Source organism: Macrobrachium rosenbergii, chromosome 27, assembly GCF_040412425.1.
Source record: "Macrobrachium rosenbergii isolate ZJJX-2024 chromosome 27, ASM4041242v1, whole genome shotgun sequence".
Classification (NCBI taxonomy): domain Eukaryota; kingdom Metazoa; phylum Arthropoda; class Malacostraca; order Decapoda; family Palaemonidae; genus Macrobrachium; species Macrobrachium rosenbergii.
Genome location: NC_089767.1, coordinates 41,337,009 through 41,351,183, shown reverse-complemented (window position 1 = coordinate 41,351,183; position 14,175 = coordinate 41,337,009). Strand labels below are relative to the sequence as shown.

At 39.3% G+C, this 14,175-nt stretch overlaps 1 protein-coding gene across 6 annotated transcripts in view; it reads left to right on the top strand.

The window, feature by feature from the left end:
* Nucleotides 1–2,141: 2,141 nt before the first annotated feature.
* Hr4 (Hormone receptor 4) overlaps nucleotides 2,142–14,175 on the top strand; it is a 550,506-nt gene continuing 538,472 nt past the window's right edge. The window contains exon 1 of one of the 6 annotated variants that reach the window (XM_067129663.1): nucleotides 2,142–2,602. In XM_067129663.1, coding sequence (XP_066985764.1) covers nucleotides 2,512–2,602 — 91 coding nt within the window. In that variant the 5' untranslated portion in view covers nucleotides 2,142–2,511. Of the gene's footprint in view, nucleotides 2,603–6,158; nucleotides 7,437–14,175 lie in introns of those variants that run through there. The other 5 variants (XM_067129665.1, XM_067129664.1, XM_067129677.1 and 2 more) reach the window with 5 other exon arrangements.

Here is a 14,175-nt window from a genome sequence, read left to right as displayed (position 1 = left end):
CAATTTATCTATTTATTTTTGTGGGGGCGAGGGAGCTGGCGAGATAAAGTATGGCCCCACCGAGTTTTTCTATAAAAAAAAATGTACTTCTGAACTTGTCAGTCGATCTTCCCTCAGCAACAAAAGTCAAGATTGCCCTCACGACCGTTGTGTCAACTTTCACTTCATGTTTTCCGTTAATTCCCTTTCTCCCTCTCCTCCACTAATATTGCTTCCTCCCGTCCAGGAGGCTTTCATTCTCCCGAGTGTCTATTTCTGCCTAAATATTCAGAACTGGGTATATCGTAACCTCTTCTCCTACAGTAAGTTCTCTGTACACAGGTGTTTCTGTTTTCCGTTCGTTGAGTCTGCTCTGATTAAAGCAAGCTATATTCTACAACCAAGGCCTATTATGACAGGAAAATGTTAATAGCGCCAATTTGCACATGGTTCTTGAAACAGCCATTTGTCGCCTTATCTGAGTCTTTTATACTGTATTTTCTCTTTTAAACGTGAAGGCCGACGGGAGGGGGCAAGCGAATACTTGCTTCTGGTCCAGTCCTTAAGGGAGACAGAAAGTTACAGTAATCCTGAAAAACCGAAAAAATGGGAAATTTTTGGTTAATTTTTCCATTCTGGTCCTCATCTTTCTATAGTACTTCAGGATAGGGGTTTCTTCTATTTTTAGTCTCGTGTGTGTTGCATAGAAAGTGCTTTTAATATCTGACACCTTGACACCTGTGATCTTCTTTGACACGCGTGATCTCCTTTGGCACCAAGTAATCTTGGTACTTACTCGTTAAACGATCTGGATGAACCCATACTCTTTCATTTCGTCGTTTAATATTGTGATATGGGAATATAAGAGACTCTTATTGGTAATAAAAATGAAGCAGCAAATGAAACCGTCACAATCTGTGACATTATCTTTCAGCAGGAGAAGCCAGGGCTTGGTTCCCCCGCCTTGAGCTACTGTAAGCTAACCCCTATCTTCTTCACTACTTCCAAACGTAGTGCTTTTCCTTAAGAACTGGTTCATAACATATTAACCTATTGATGTCTTTCCTATATTAATCAACGTTTTAACGTCTTTTATTCAAACTATATTGTCCTTAAGACTCAAGACACACTTTTCTCCTGGAACATTTAATATAGTCACATTGACTAGTCACTGACTCTTCCTCTCTTTCTTTCTCTCTATGGCTCTGATTCGTTCGCTCGCTAAAAATAGAAGCAAACAAAGAAAGGTCCCAAAAAAAGTAATGTCAACACATACATACCTTTTAAAAGTTGATGATAAGCTCACGTCTTGGCAGCGGTCGACTTCTTTTTATAACGAATTTCTTTTTTGTTGAGTGCCAACACTTCATATTTTTTGGCATTCGACACTTAATTTTTGAGCCTAGATTTTAACAGCTTCTCAGAGACGGGGTTATTTAAAGTTCTTCTGGTATTAGTAAGCGCCATGGTATACATTTATTAATAATCATGGTTTCACAACTTGCGGTCATCCACACTTCGGCGCCTAAAGTACAGTATGCGAGTAAGGCAGGGACCATTGCTTTGTCCTTTTCTGGAAGCCACCATCCTCTGTTAATGGAAACTTATATATATCAAATAATAATGTACCGCTGTATATGAAATCAAATACATGGGGTTGCGTATAATGAAACTTCAATCAAGTCAAACCCTCCACTGCAGAAATCTTGTACGAAACTTTGGCAGACGGCTAAAGGTTTGAATACATTGGCCAATCGGCCACCACCTAGCAAGAGGAGACTGAATGTGGCACATGAAATGAAGCTCGTGCCACAAATGGCAGACTCATGTACTCCTGTAAAACAACCTAAACACGATCGAAAAAGGGGATATGACTACCCTTCAACTACTGTAGTTTAACGGGCTGCAGAAGAGCTAGAATCTAACATCACACAACTTCTACAACCACTGAAAGGCGGTAATCACCACCGCTGTTTGTATCAGTTTCTTTAATTTGAAGTCGTCCTACCCTCGTTTTACGTTTCACACTAACAATTTATTTATTCAATATCAAAATGCGTCGGTTGACGCAGACTCCACCGTGTAAATACGAAAACGAGAGGGCCTGAACGACTTGGTAATATTTTCAGAAGATAATAGATTATGGGCTATAATTTTGGAACGGGTATCTTACTAGTTACTGACGCTGGTGGATGGCCAGTGGCCACCGAATATAAACAAATTTGTTACGTTCCGTCTTTCACCGTCGACTTACGCAGTAAATCATTAGTAACTTGAAGTGTCTTGTTAGTTTTTGCAGTTCATATATACTTCAGTATGGAGACGTGAGAAGCGATTATGCTGAACAGACTAAAATTATAAGTGGTTTTAACAGTGCAGGGTCTAGGCTGACAATGAAGTTCCAGACGAAGTAGCCTATATAGCCTTTGGACAATGGTTAAATCTTATTTGTTCAGCTTCCTTGTTTAATGATAGGAGGAAGTAATTATGAGAATACGCTAAACAAAGTAAGGCATTATCAAATATTTCAACATGAAGTGGAAGCTAGGCATGAAATGGCGTCGTGGGCGTATACTAACCTTTCCACAGGACGGGATTCCAACTTGTCGCCACTTAGCCCGAGGTAATTTCTCATAATGAAATTTATTTAGTTCGTAGTTAGTATAGATACTTATACCTTATTTAAAGACTGTTAAGACGATCTTGGTTATAGCCTATGGATGATGACATGTCATTGACGATAGCATTTCATAGCCTGAACGGTTAAAATGTAAGCCTAGGCCTATACCCTTTAGGTATGCTATGAACATTTGCGGACGTTCAAAAGGGAATGAGTTGAATTGAAGGGATTCCATATTTACGATTTCTTGAGCTGCAACCCCTTTCATTCCTTTTACTATTCCTCCATTCATATCTTTCTTCCATCATACGTTCCACCCTCTCTTATTAATTGTTTCATAGTGAAACTGCGAGGTTTTCCTCCTGTTACGCCTTTCAAATCTCCTTTACTCTCAATTTTTCTTTCATCGCTGATTGACCGTAGGTCCCAGCGCTTGGCATCAAGCCAAAATATATTCCATTTCATATTTACGATTTTAATATATTTATTTCGGCTTTTTATATCTGATCATGGTAGGCCTATATGCGGGGTTTGATTTTTACGTGGTTCTTTCGCCTCTTTTTGGGTCATTCTTTGTGCAATAGAATGAATTTAATTATTTTTCGATATGTAAAAAATTTTGTTTGCGAAATTACGTATACCATCTCCCAAAGTTTACGTGTGCAACTGTCTATGTTATAATATATATATATATTTTTTATTTCAAAACACAATATACAATATTTACAAAGGATGAACATTGCAAATGAATGAGGTACAACAAAAAAAGGGTTAACATAGATTCCTTACACTATATATTCACACAAACATGTAATATATATATATATATATATATATATATATATATATATATATATATATATATATATATATATATATATATATATATATATATATGTATATAAATCATCCTTTTATAAACTGGTGCTTTTCCCAGCCGCTGCACCTCCTACGCGGCTACGAAAGTTCCCCGTGGTCCAGAGGTCAGTAACCCTTTTTTTATCACAACTTCAGATAAATCATGATTTTTAGATATCCAAGTAGGTCAGAGGAATAAATGCAATATTCTGATACATATGGAACAATGAACGGGAAGTCAAAGGACTTTTGATTAGGCATTTTGGCTATCTTCATAAATCATAATAAAAGAATAAATGATAATTTCGGTCTTGTAGTGTTACCCTTTGTAAGTAGATGTTGTATTGACCATTTTTTCATTGTTAATTGATTTAATTATGTTGATTTAATGGTGCGCAATGTACTTTTTAATATTGTTTCTATCACTAGTTTTTACAAAGTAATTAGCCTCGCAGTATTCTAAAGGGTGGAGTGGTAATTATACTTTGTTTCTGGGCGGAAATGGCCAGTCTTCATGGTTTAATTAGTGCAAATGATTGTGTCCATACGTTCCTTTTATCTTTTCTCTCTCTCTCTCTCTCTCTCTCTCTCTCTCTCTCTCTCTCTCTCTCTCTCTCTCTCAATACATAGTGTGTTTATGGGCTTACAGTGCATAGTATAATGGATATGTTTGTGGATATGTACATTTTAACAATAGGCCGATCCTTCAACAAGGAAAGACTTCAGAGGAAACGAGACGATTGTCATACCACGTCCATCCTTTAGGTGTTGAATTAGTGATGAACCACCATAACGTGAAGCGTCTTAGCATCAACCAACATAGGCTCATCAGTAGACCCTTTTTCAGCGTAATACCAAGCGTTAAAACCCCTAGACTTATCGTGGCTACTCAACAGTGCTGTAGTACTAACTAATAGAAGCGGCTACAGCAGCCTACCTAAGCAGTGTATAAACACTTGTGAGATATTCAAATGTATGGTGTATATATATATATATATATATATATATATATATATATATATATATATATATATATATATAGAGAGAGAGAGAGAGAGAGAGAGAGAGAGAGAGAGAGAGAGAGAGAGAGAGATATACAGCGTATGTATTTGATTGTGGGTGGTGTAAATGCGCATATGTTCTTGTGAGTTTTATTGTTGCCCTATATGGTCTCATTTGCATGTACATCTGTACTTAAATACTGTAGTCTTTATCTTTACACACACACACATATATATATATACATATATACATATACATATAGACATGTATGTATAGTATATATGTATGCACTTATACTATTGCACCACCTGGGACAAATTTCTGTAACTCCTGCGATTTAAATTATTTTCTGGACTGGGATTGAGCTGCTGTTGCTCACGTTATCAAATTGTCACAGTGATAATACTGATGCTATCCTCGCCCGCATGTATGCAATAGAATCTTATATTTTAAAGATGGATGGATAGAAAGAATTTTCCTTGTGCATTTCGTGCATTGCATAAACAAATTGGTCTGCATATAACTAAAGCTACTTTTTTCATTGCAGTACGAGATATATCCATGAAAAATTACTCGAAGTTATGTGTCAATAACTTTGATAATTATGATACACAATAAATGTTAAACAATGTAATATTTTACGCCTCCCATACGTTTAAGACAAAACATACGTGGACTCTCAGGGTTGATAACCTCTGCCATACATCGCCGTATGATTCACTGACTCATTTTTGTTCCTTCTAAGTCATGGAGTTTTATAACAAAAAGTTTACCTAATTATATATATAAAAAAATGTCTTCATGCTAGTCGACTAATAATTTAATGAATACTCTTAAGAATAATGGTTTAAATCATACTTCCGTGTAGGATAATTCGTGTTGCAAGTCAGATCAAGGAAACTGGTCGAGTCCCTCCATAACGTAAGCGTTCATAGGCTACTCAAATTTATTCACAGGAATGCATAGGCCTCTTTGATATTCCGGCAGTTGATGAATTACCTTGCCTTCTATGCCGTTGTTAACAGTGAAAATAATGCTAAGATAATGTTTATACGACTCACTTACGTATTTTCTCTTCACGTAATTGTTTACGTATTCAATTATTCATTTTATTGTGCATTCTGAGCAAGAATGCATTAATTACTTGAACCTAATTTGTAAGGTATTCCTTTGCGCACATCTTCACCGCTTACTTCTGGAGGTTTCTGGCATCTGTGCCATCAGTCAGCCAAACTACACGCGGGTTTTCGAGTACGTTGACCCCAAGGAAATGACTGCTAATCTCGGACTGTTTTAATATCGTACACCCGTACATCGTGTTATCGGACACTCCCATGACTGAAAAGTTATTTTTTAGCATTTTTAGTTTTACATGCAATTGCCTTTCTTCCACTTTCGATGGGCATTTTCGGGTAGGAATGCAATGAACTCTCTCAAATCATTTTTCCGTTCGACGGCGATTGCGATCGTTACTTCATGACAGCGAATTCTTAAAATACGTTTGCCGGTCTTAAAATGTGTGTTAAAAGGACACTGCATCAAGCGCATTCACCGAGCATCGCGACATTTCGTAAAACGAGTACTTCAAAAGTATTGACATCTCAATCAACCTGCCGATGCCACTGACCCAGCGCCGACGTCGTCTGCTTCGTCTGAATCAATTTTGGCGCCACATTCGTGCGGAGGGATACATAGGTTTGTAACGTTAAAAATCACGGGAAGGAAAGTTAACCTTTCCAATCTAACAGTGGAGACGGCATCTGAAATGAAAAAGGAGGGGGACGGAGAGCGGAGAAGGCGTATCATTCGAGAATTCAGATCCCGATGTACGAGAGTGAATGAGGTACTAGCAGCAGCATGGTGGGGTCATTGACTCTGATACGGAGGCAGTCTTGTTGTGAGTGTGCATTTATTCCTTCCCAAACCTCATCACAACACACACCTCTATTTAACCATTTAGGCGTCCCTGTCCTCACCTATGCGTGCGACAGTCGGGTTTATGCTCATGTGCACGTTTTTTCGTCAATGAAACTCCTCAAGTTTCGCGTCGCGGCTCAACTTAGTGAAGTCGGTATTTGATGTCTTCGGACCCGAAACTTAGTGAAACTTAGATTTAGAGGAGTGACCGGTGCGGGGGACTAAGGTCCCGTTGCCAGCTCTTTGAGAGAACGGGACTTAACGTACGTACGTACGGACGGGCAGACTGTGGAGGGATAAAATGGACTTCACACTGAATGTTGTTGCACAGTCGGACCAACTTATTTAAGAGTTTCTTGGCTGGAATAAAACAGGCGATTGGTTGATGGATATTCATTTCAAAACACATTCTGGGTGATGTAGAGATGCGGAATTGAAGTGATTGTTGATGTCAGAGTGAGAATAACATTCCAAACGAGGAAAATTGTGTCATGAAAATACGCAGTACAGTTCATAGAAGGTATTTGGTAAAAAATAAAAAAACAGTCAGTGTAATCAGTGGTTCCGTTTCATTAGGCCTTTGCTGATTGATGTTTCGGTATCGTTAGAAAACAGACGCCTCTCTTACAATTTTTTAAATGTGTATATATTTTTATACATGAGGCCTACGTCACATGAAATAGATCAGCATTTGATGTGAAAGTGCAAAAATGAATGGTATAAGGAGTGTTGATAACTACAGCAGAGATCCAATAGGCCTGAGTGCCCCTATAGAGAAAAATTCTGTCACGGGATTAGTGCAAGAAGTGTCTTGAATTTCTGTTGATGATAAGCGGCAGAGGTCGTTGATCCCGAAGAGTGGAGTTGTATGTGTTTTAACTGGCTTATCGGTGTGGATATCTTATCTGTACTCGGCAGTCAATAGATATAGGAGAGTCGCTCCCTCGCTGGGGGGGCTTTTGTTTTCCTGATTTGTTTAACAGCTGAATACAATTCAGTTTTTTTTGGAATTATTTACTCGTCGAAAGCTGTCATCTAATTTATTCATCATGCAGTTAAGGTAAGTTCGAATCCCAACGTGAAAGTCATTAGCATTCGGCCGTGTCTTGTGTGCTCTGAAGAGAAAGAATAATTTTGTAGGAATGCTTTTGAAAGGGAGATGGTACTTAGGGGTTACTGACCTCGAGTATTCATAACCTCCCAGTTTTCGTCACATTGTGTGCATATTATCGCCGAGTCTTGCGTCATTTCGTGAGGATGTAAATGAGTTGGTCTTGCGGATGTCACTTTCCTGTATTTTGAATTGTTTTACGAGACACTGAGGCAGGATTTTAACTTGTATCCTTCTTCGTGTTGAATCTCGCGCGGCTGGGGTGAACACCCTTCGGTGCTGGGAAACGCATGTGCACTGATGTCAGTCGTTGTCATTCCAAGATTTTCACGACATTTTTGCGCGATTTTGCGTTTTGTACGCCTTACTGGGAAAATATCCCTTTGCGTATCCCAAGAGCATTGACCTCTTATCTGTGCAGCGTCCGGCGTTGGCCGATAACACGAGAAATTTCCTTCTATTTCCCCGACAATCTTTTAGAAAGTTTCCCTTTTTTGTTCGCGTTGGTCGGAGAGTTTATCACCAGCTTTCGATTCCGGCAGCATATATTTGGGGATTTGTTTGTCTGTCTGTGTTTATTTATGAATGGTGTAACTGTTTTCTATCATTAGTTAAATTATTGATTTCCTTGCGTCGGTTTTTGTTTTGTTTTGTTGGCGTTTTAAACAAAGAAACGACATTCTGATTAAGGTCGATTTTATGCGCCCTATTTATGTCCTACCATTGAATCTGAATGGGGAAGACGTAGGCAGTGATTAATATAAGTTCTTTCCGTGTTTATTTTTTATTTTAGATTTATTGGGATGAAGTGCCAGAATCCCGTTTCCTTCTTTTATTGCTGTGTTCTACTTTCTTTGGAGAAATTGGTGCCATGCAGTCTACGTTCATTGTTTCACATTTTGGTTAAGAAATCTACGTGACACCATGTGTTTGCAACAGAGCAACTTTATTCAAGGTAATAATAAACCATCAGTTGCGAATCTTTCAGGAGAGCAGAATACACTTCTGCACTCGTAAGAACATTCTCGAATGCTCCAGCTATTTCCACCTTTCTCGCTAAGCATAAGATGACGTCACCAGAATAAACCTCCAATGGTACTTTTGCGTTATATCGATCGGCGGGTCTTTCCCCTTCAGAATGGCAGTGTTGGTGTAGGCTGCAATAAGCATAGAGAGACACAGAGACAGGGAGATCGTCCGTCATCCATACCAGAAGATGGCGGTCTTGAGAGTCAGTACCCTTTGTGATGTGACAGATCATTACGAGGTAAGAGGCGTTTCCACTCCTACTACGGTTCTCCCATTCGATGGGGGCGAGGCTTCTGAATTTGTTTGCGCGTCGACGTCAAGTTTCCGTCGAGGAAAAAAAGTTAGGCTCAGCAGGGAAAAGTTTTTGACGCCTGGGACAACAGCCTATATTTCTCTCCAGCCCGCGACTCCGAAGGCAATGCACCGCCGTAGGGGTGAGGGGGGGAGGGGAGGATTTCTCGGAAATGCAATTGCACCGATGCCCTAAATTCAGCGACACAAAGAGAGAGGTTCGACTTTGTCCTGCCTATCTCTTCGAGTGCTTTTTGCCTCCAGGAAGCACCGCCGGGTTAAAGATCGGAGCGGGGGAGTTTGGCGTTTTAGGAGTTTAATTCTGCTTTCGTCTTGATTTTTTTTTTTCTGCCTGATGATGCGTCAGACTTTGTCTTGTAGGCTTATGCAAATATCTCGCCAAGGTTTTTTTTTTATTTTGTTCACTGAAGCACATGCATACTTGTAAATTAGACGTATATGTTATTATGATTGTTTTTGTAACCATATCTCACTCATAGCACACACGCACACACTTACCCAGCTGCGCACATACACAAACATACATACACACACATATAGGCCTATCCACACACAATATATATATATATATATATATATATATATATATATATATATATATATATATATATATATATATATATATGTGTGTGTGTGTGTGTGTGTGTGTGTGTGTGTGTGTGTGTGTAGGGATTCTGTCTGAGCAAGTTTTACTCATAAGGACCAAAGAAACACGTCGCCGGGAGATCTTGTGATGCCACAACTCGTGATGAGCCGTGATTCCCAATGAAGGGGTTTTATGCCACAGCATTTTTTCTTTGTAATCTTCTTCCCTTCTAGGCCTAAGTAGGTTTGTTCTTTGACGGCCGTTTCACCGCCGGTAAGAATAGCGTTTTACGAAATAGAACAAATTTGAGATCACATATAGCTTTGTGTCTGGTATATTGCTAGAGCTGGTCTGTGTTATAGGCCTAGTTTAATTGTCTGAGATTCAGGTTAGTAACTAATAAAATAAGATACCTACTGTATTGAGTAGCATATTGAGAACATATCAAGCAGTTGTTCATGAATCTAACAAACTCTGATAAATGCACACAAAAGCGACAGTTTCCATCCAGTAATAATGCCTAAAAGCTGTGGCATAATACTTCATACAACGAAATCACGTCACTCTAAGAATACAAGTTGATTTTTGTTAATAGCACATGTAACGATACACTAAACCGGCAACCCATTTTGTATTCAAACCTGTAGGAATCTGGCCAAGAAGCCAAAGACTGGTCACAGTCAACTACAGGTTCGGAGGGAAAGCCGTTAAAATAGCCTTGTGTGGCCGACATCATTTATCAGGCCGACACCTGAGGTCCGGAGAGCTCTCTAACCAAACACTGATCTATAGACCTATACCCAGGACACCAAAGAGTTGGGCATTCATTGAGGAATCTTGGAGTAGCCTGTAGGCCTAATGTTGCAGATTTTCAATCATCAAGAAATGCTGATAGGGGGATTTGTGATATGTATACAGATACATATTGGTGTTCTTCACCTTGTGAAATGTTATCAACCTAGAATAAATTTGAACACTATCTTTGGGATTTAAAATTATATGGGTTGAAGGAAAGCTTAGTTACCAGAGTGATTTGATCTGTTAGATAATTCATTATAGATGGGGGTATGCGAAGGCTTGGAAGCAGAGAGAGAGAGAGAGAGAGAGAGAGAGAGAGAGAGAGAGAGAATATACTTATTAAAAGTGACATTTTTAACTTATGCCTATGATAAATAGTAGCAGAATAAAGGTATGGTATTTAGACGGTATTGTGTCATTAATTTGAACTTAACCTTTTTTGGAGTTAATGATGCAGATAATTATCGTTACAGGCAGCGAGAGGACTGTTCATCAGTCTTATCTCCCTTCATACGATGCTTACAAGGTTAGCCTTCGCAATTAGGTGGCGATCTGGTGATCCCTTATCGTCGTTAAATAAAAAAAATTACGAAGCGTGTGTTGAGGTCAGTAATTGGATTATCGGAGAGATGGCTGTTAATGGGTAGGTTTCCCGGGTGGTGGTGTGAGGGGGGGTGGGGAAGGGGGGCGGGGTTGCTATTGAGTAGGTGGTACTGGAGGGCATCCCATACTGTGCTAGTATCCCTTTAAGGTGCACTGAGGACGAGCCTTCTTGAGGTATCCCGAACTTGTATGCCATTTCGAAGCCTTCCTATTTAAGAAGGCTGCTTCCTAACTACAGTGAAGCAGCGCAGGCTCGTTAATCCTCTCTCTCTCTCTCTCTCTCTCTCTCTCTCTCTCAGATTTCCAGGGTTCGCGCGAGGTTAAATAAAGAGTACATTCGAGTCTCTAACCTTCATTTTTGTCATTTTGTGTACGCCTTCATATTCTCTCAGCGTCGCATTTTTAGGGTTGCTGATAGTTTCCAGGCGTCATTGTAGCTCATATTTCAGACATTTTTGTTCTTTTTAACATTTGCTAAGTTGCTATGTTGTTTTCGAGCTGTAACTTCTTTCGCTACACGTATTGCATTTTTTATTATTTAAACTTAACTAAGTTCATCATGATTACTGTAATATTTAGTACTTCCGTTCCCGTAGGACTATAGTTAATAGAGTCAGGGACACCGTAAATATAGGCCATTCCCATTCAAGAGTTTTATTATTGTGTGACCCGTATATAAGCCCACCCGACCCGAATGGGCTGTGGCTAACAGAAAATCGTTGTCAAACAAGAGTGCTGTCAATACCCCCGTGTGGTTAGGCCTATTTATGTGCAAGATAGTTAGCCTAGTCACCCCCCTCGTGAGAAGGTTCCACCCTTCCCTCACCTCCCTTCCTTCCCAACCACATTTTCTTTTTTTCCTCATGGTGAGGAGGCTTAATGGTAAACGATACTCTGCTTAGGTATGGGGTCACGATAGGCCTATGCTTAACAGGATTTTCCTTACTTCGAAAAGTATTCCGAAAATTATTATTATTATTTTTTTGTGTGGAGGAGGTATATATTGGCGTTTTGATACAAAGGCATTGTTGTATAAATAATGGAGTTCCGTTGAGTATTTTCCTCAAGTATTTTTTTTTTTAACTTGACACACATCCTGGATAGGGGTCTCTCATAGTCACTTCTCCCGTGGTGGGATCAGTGCTTCTTGAATTGTTTCATCTTCTGAAGACAGTTACCATCTGCTCGTGTATCAGAGACTCAGAGTTTTGGCAGGTGATCGCCTAAACATGGAAGGGCGAATAGCGAGGTAAATATTCACGAAAAAAAGATCAGAGATAATGGTGTTCTGTATGCCAGAAGAGAAAATGATTTATGAGTAGCATGGGTAGGAAAGAACAGTTAGAATAACTGCATAGCGACCCAGCGTTTGCGTAAGTAGTCATTGCACATAGAATGAGACTGAGACATAGAGTGTGCCGGGTTGAGTTGGAATAGACTGGCACAGGATTGATGGCCTTGGTGAAAGGGTAATGAGGGCCTTGCTTTTGTGTAATTATAATTTGACCAAGCCACGATAGAAAGATGGAGTTTATTTTAATATTTATTATCTCCAGAATTCGTGATTTTGCCAGCTGAATAGGCAGGTGCTGTAAACTGCGAGTCTTTCTAGTATAAAATTAACTTTGCTAGGAGTTTTATCTCGGCTGCAACTAAAATGCTTAAGCAAGGAGCATATTAGACCCTCTTTGGTTTACGGTGTGTTGATTTTCTAGGAGGGATTTCGGCTGAAGATTTAAAGAAAGAAAAAAAAAGTTCTGCTGTAGCATAAAAGGGGTCAGGATTTAACAGTATATGAATTCCGGGCTGCGTAGAATAACATTGGTAAACCCAACGGAAACTGGTCTTACGTCAGTCACCACACTCATGAATGATCCTTGGACTTAGCCTATATTTAATCCAGTGCTTTTTAGCACTGAGCCCTTTCATTTACGCCTAGGTGGACGAAGCAGTCAGCTTTACTGTACGTGTCTAGCTCCCAAAATGGGGATACGAATTTGGTACGTGCTGGACCAAGCAGGTTTACTGGTTTACTCGCATTTTTTTCTTTGATGGGGGTCTTCCTCTCGACAAAGTGAGAGAATACTGGTGAAAGTTGTAGCCCAAGGATAGTACTAATTTTAGGGTTTTGTTCTACAGCTTGACTGAGGGAGACCGCCGGGTTATTGATTAAGGCATCTAGTTCTTTATAAATCATTTGGCTCTTGCAGAGTTTTCAGGCCTTGCCTGTCAATAAATCTTAAATGAAATTCAACATCCTTTACATTAGATAGCGCAATATATTATTTGCATTTTGCATTTTTATAGGGAATCGATTCTTGTACAAGAAAGACTTGTCATAAAATTGTTTTAATAAGCCTCTCTCTCTCTCTCTCTCTCTCTCTCTCTCTCTCTCTCTCTCTCTCTCTCTCTCTCTCTCTCTCTCTCTCCTATAGGCCTGTTACTGAGGCTGGCTCCTGAGAGTGTCAACTAACTAATTTTCTGGGATGAAGTTGCTACCCCCTACAGAAGCAAAATTAATTTCAAGAAATGGTCTGAGTGGTTTCATTTGTTAATGTTATCATATGTTTTCAAGTATTTTTTTTTCCAGCGGAAATATACACCGAAAGAACAGAAAAATAGACGCATTATACAACGCAAGGAGAAAAATTCTTCTCTTTTGAATTATATTTTAATCGAGTGTTTGCCAGCTCAGTGCTGAGGCGTAGAGAGAGAGAGAGAGAGAGAGAGAGAGAGAGAGAGAGAGAGAGAGAGAGAGAGACCTTAGTTGGAAACAGCAGCTCGCGTTTGCAGTAATCTGCTCGCTTGTTTGTGTTTGAGTTTAAAAATGTTTTGAAAGAGCGAGTTTTATTAGTCACCGTTGCTGTTTATGTCAGGGATTGGGTTAACTGCGGCGGCATAATAATACTCTTAGGGTTGTATTTCTGAAGTTGCTTGCGTGCTTTTTGTGTGTTTTATTTAAGCGGTGAGAATCACACATACATACAGACCTACATAGGCCTACATATATATGTGTGTGTGTATATATATATATATATATATATATATATATATATATATATATATATATATATACATATAGGCCTATGTCTGTGTATACACTACATATATATGTGTGTGTGGGTGTGTATATGTGTACATATATATAGGCCTATGTGTGTATACACATAATACACTGCTGTTTGTGCCCAGGCGACCAGGATCCAACTGCGCCATTAATCTGAAACGGCAAGAAAACGGACATTACCCCATGAATCACCACATACACGAATCTTCACACACTTGTTGTCTTTGGCAGAACTTGAAAAAGCATTATGTTGGTGTCATCAGGCAAGGTCAGTGACACCCTACACTATCAGG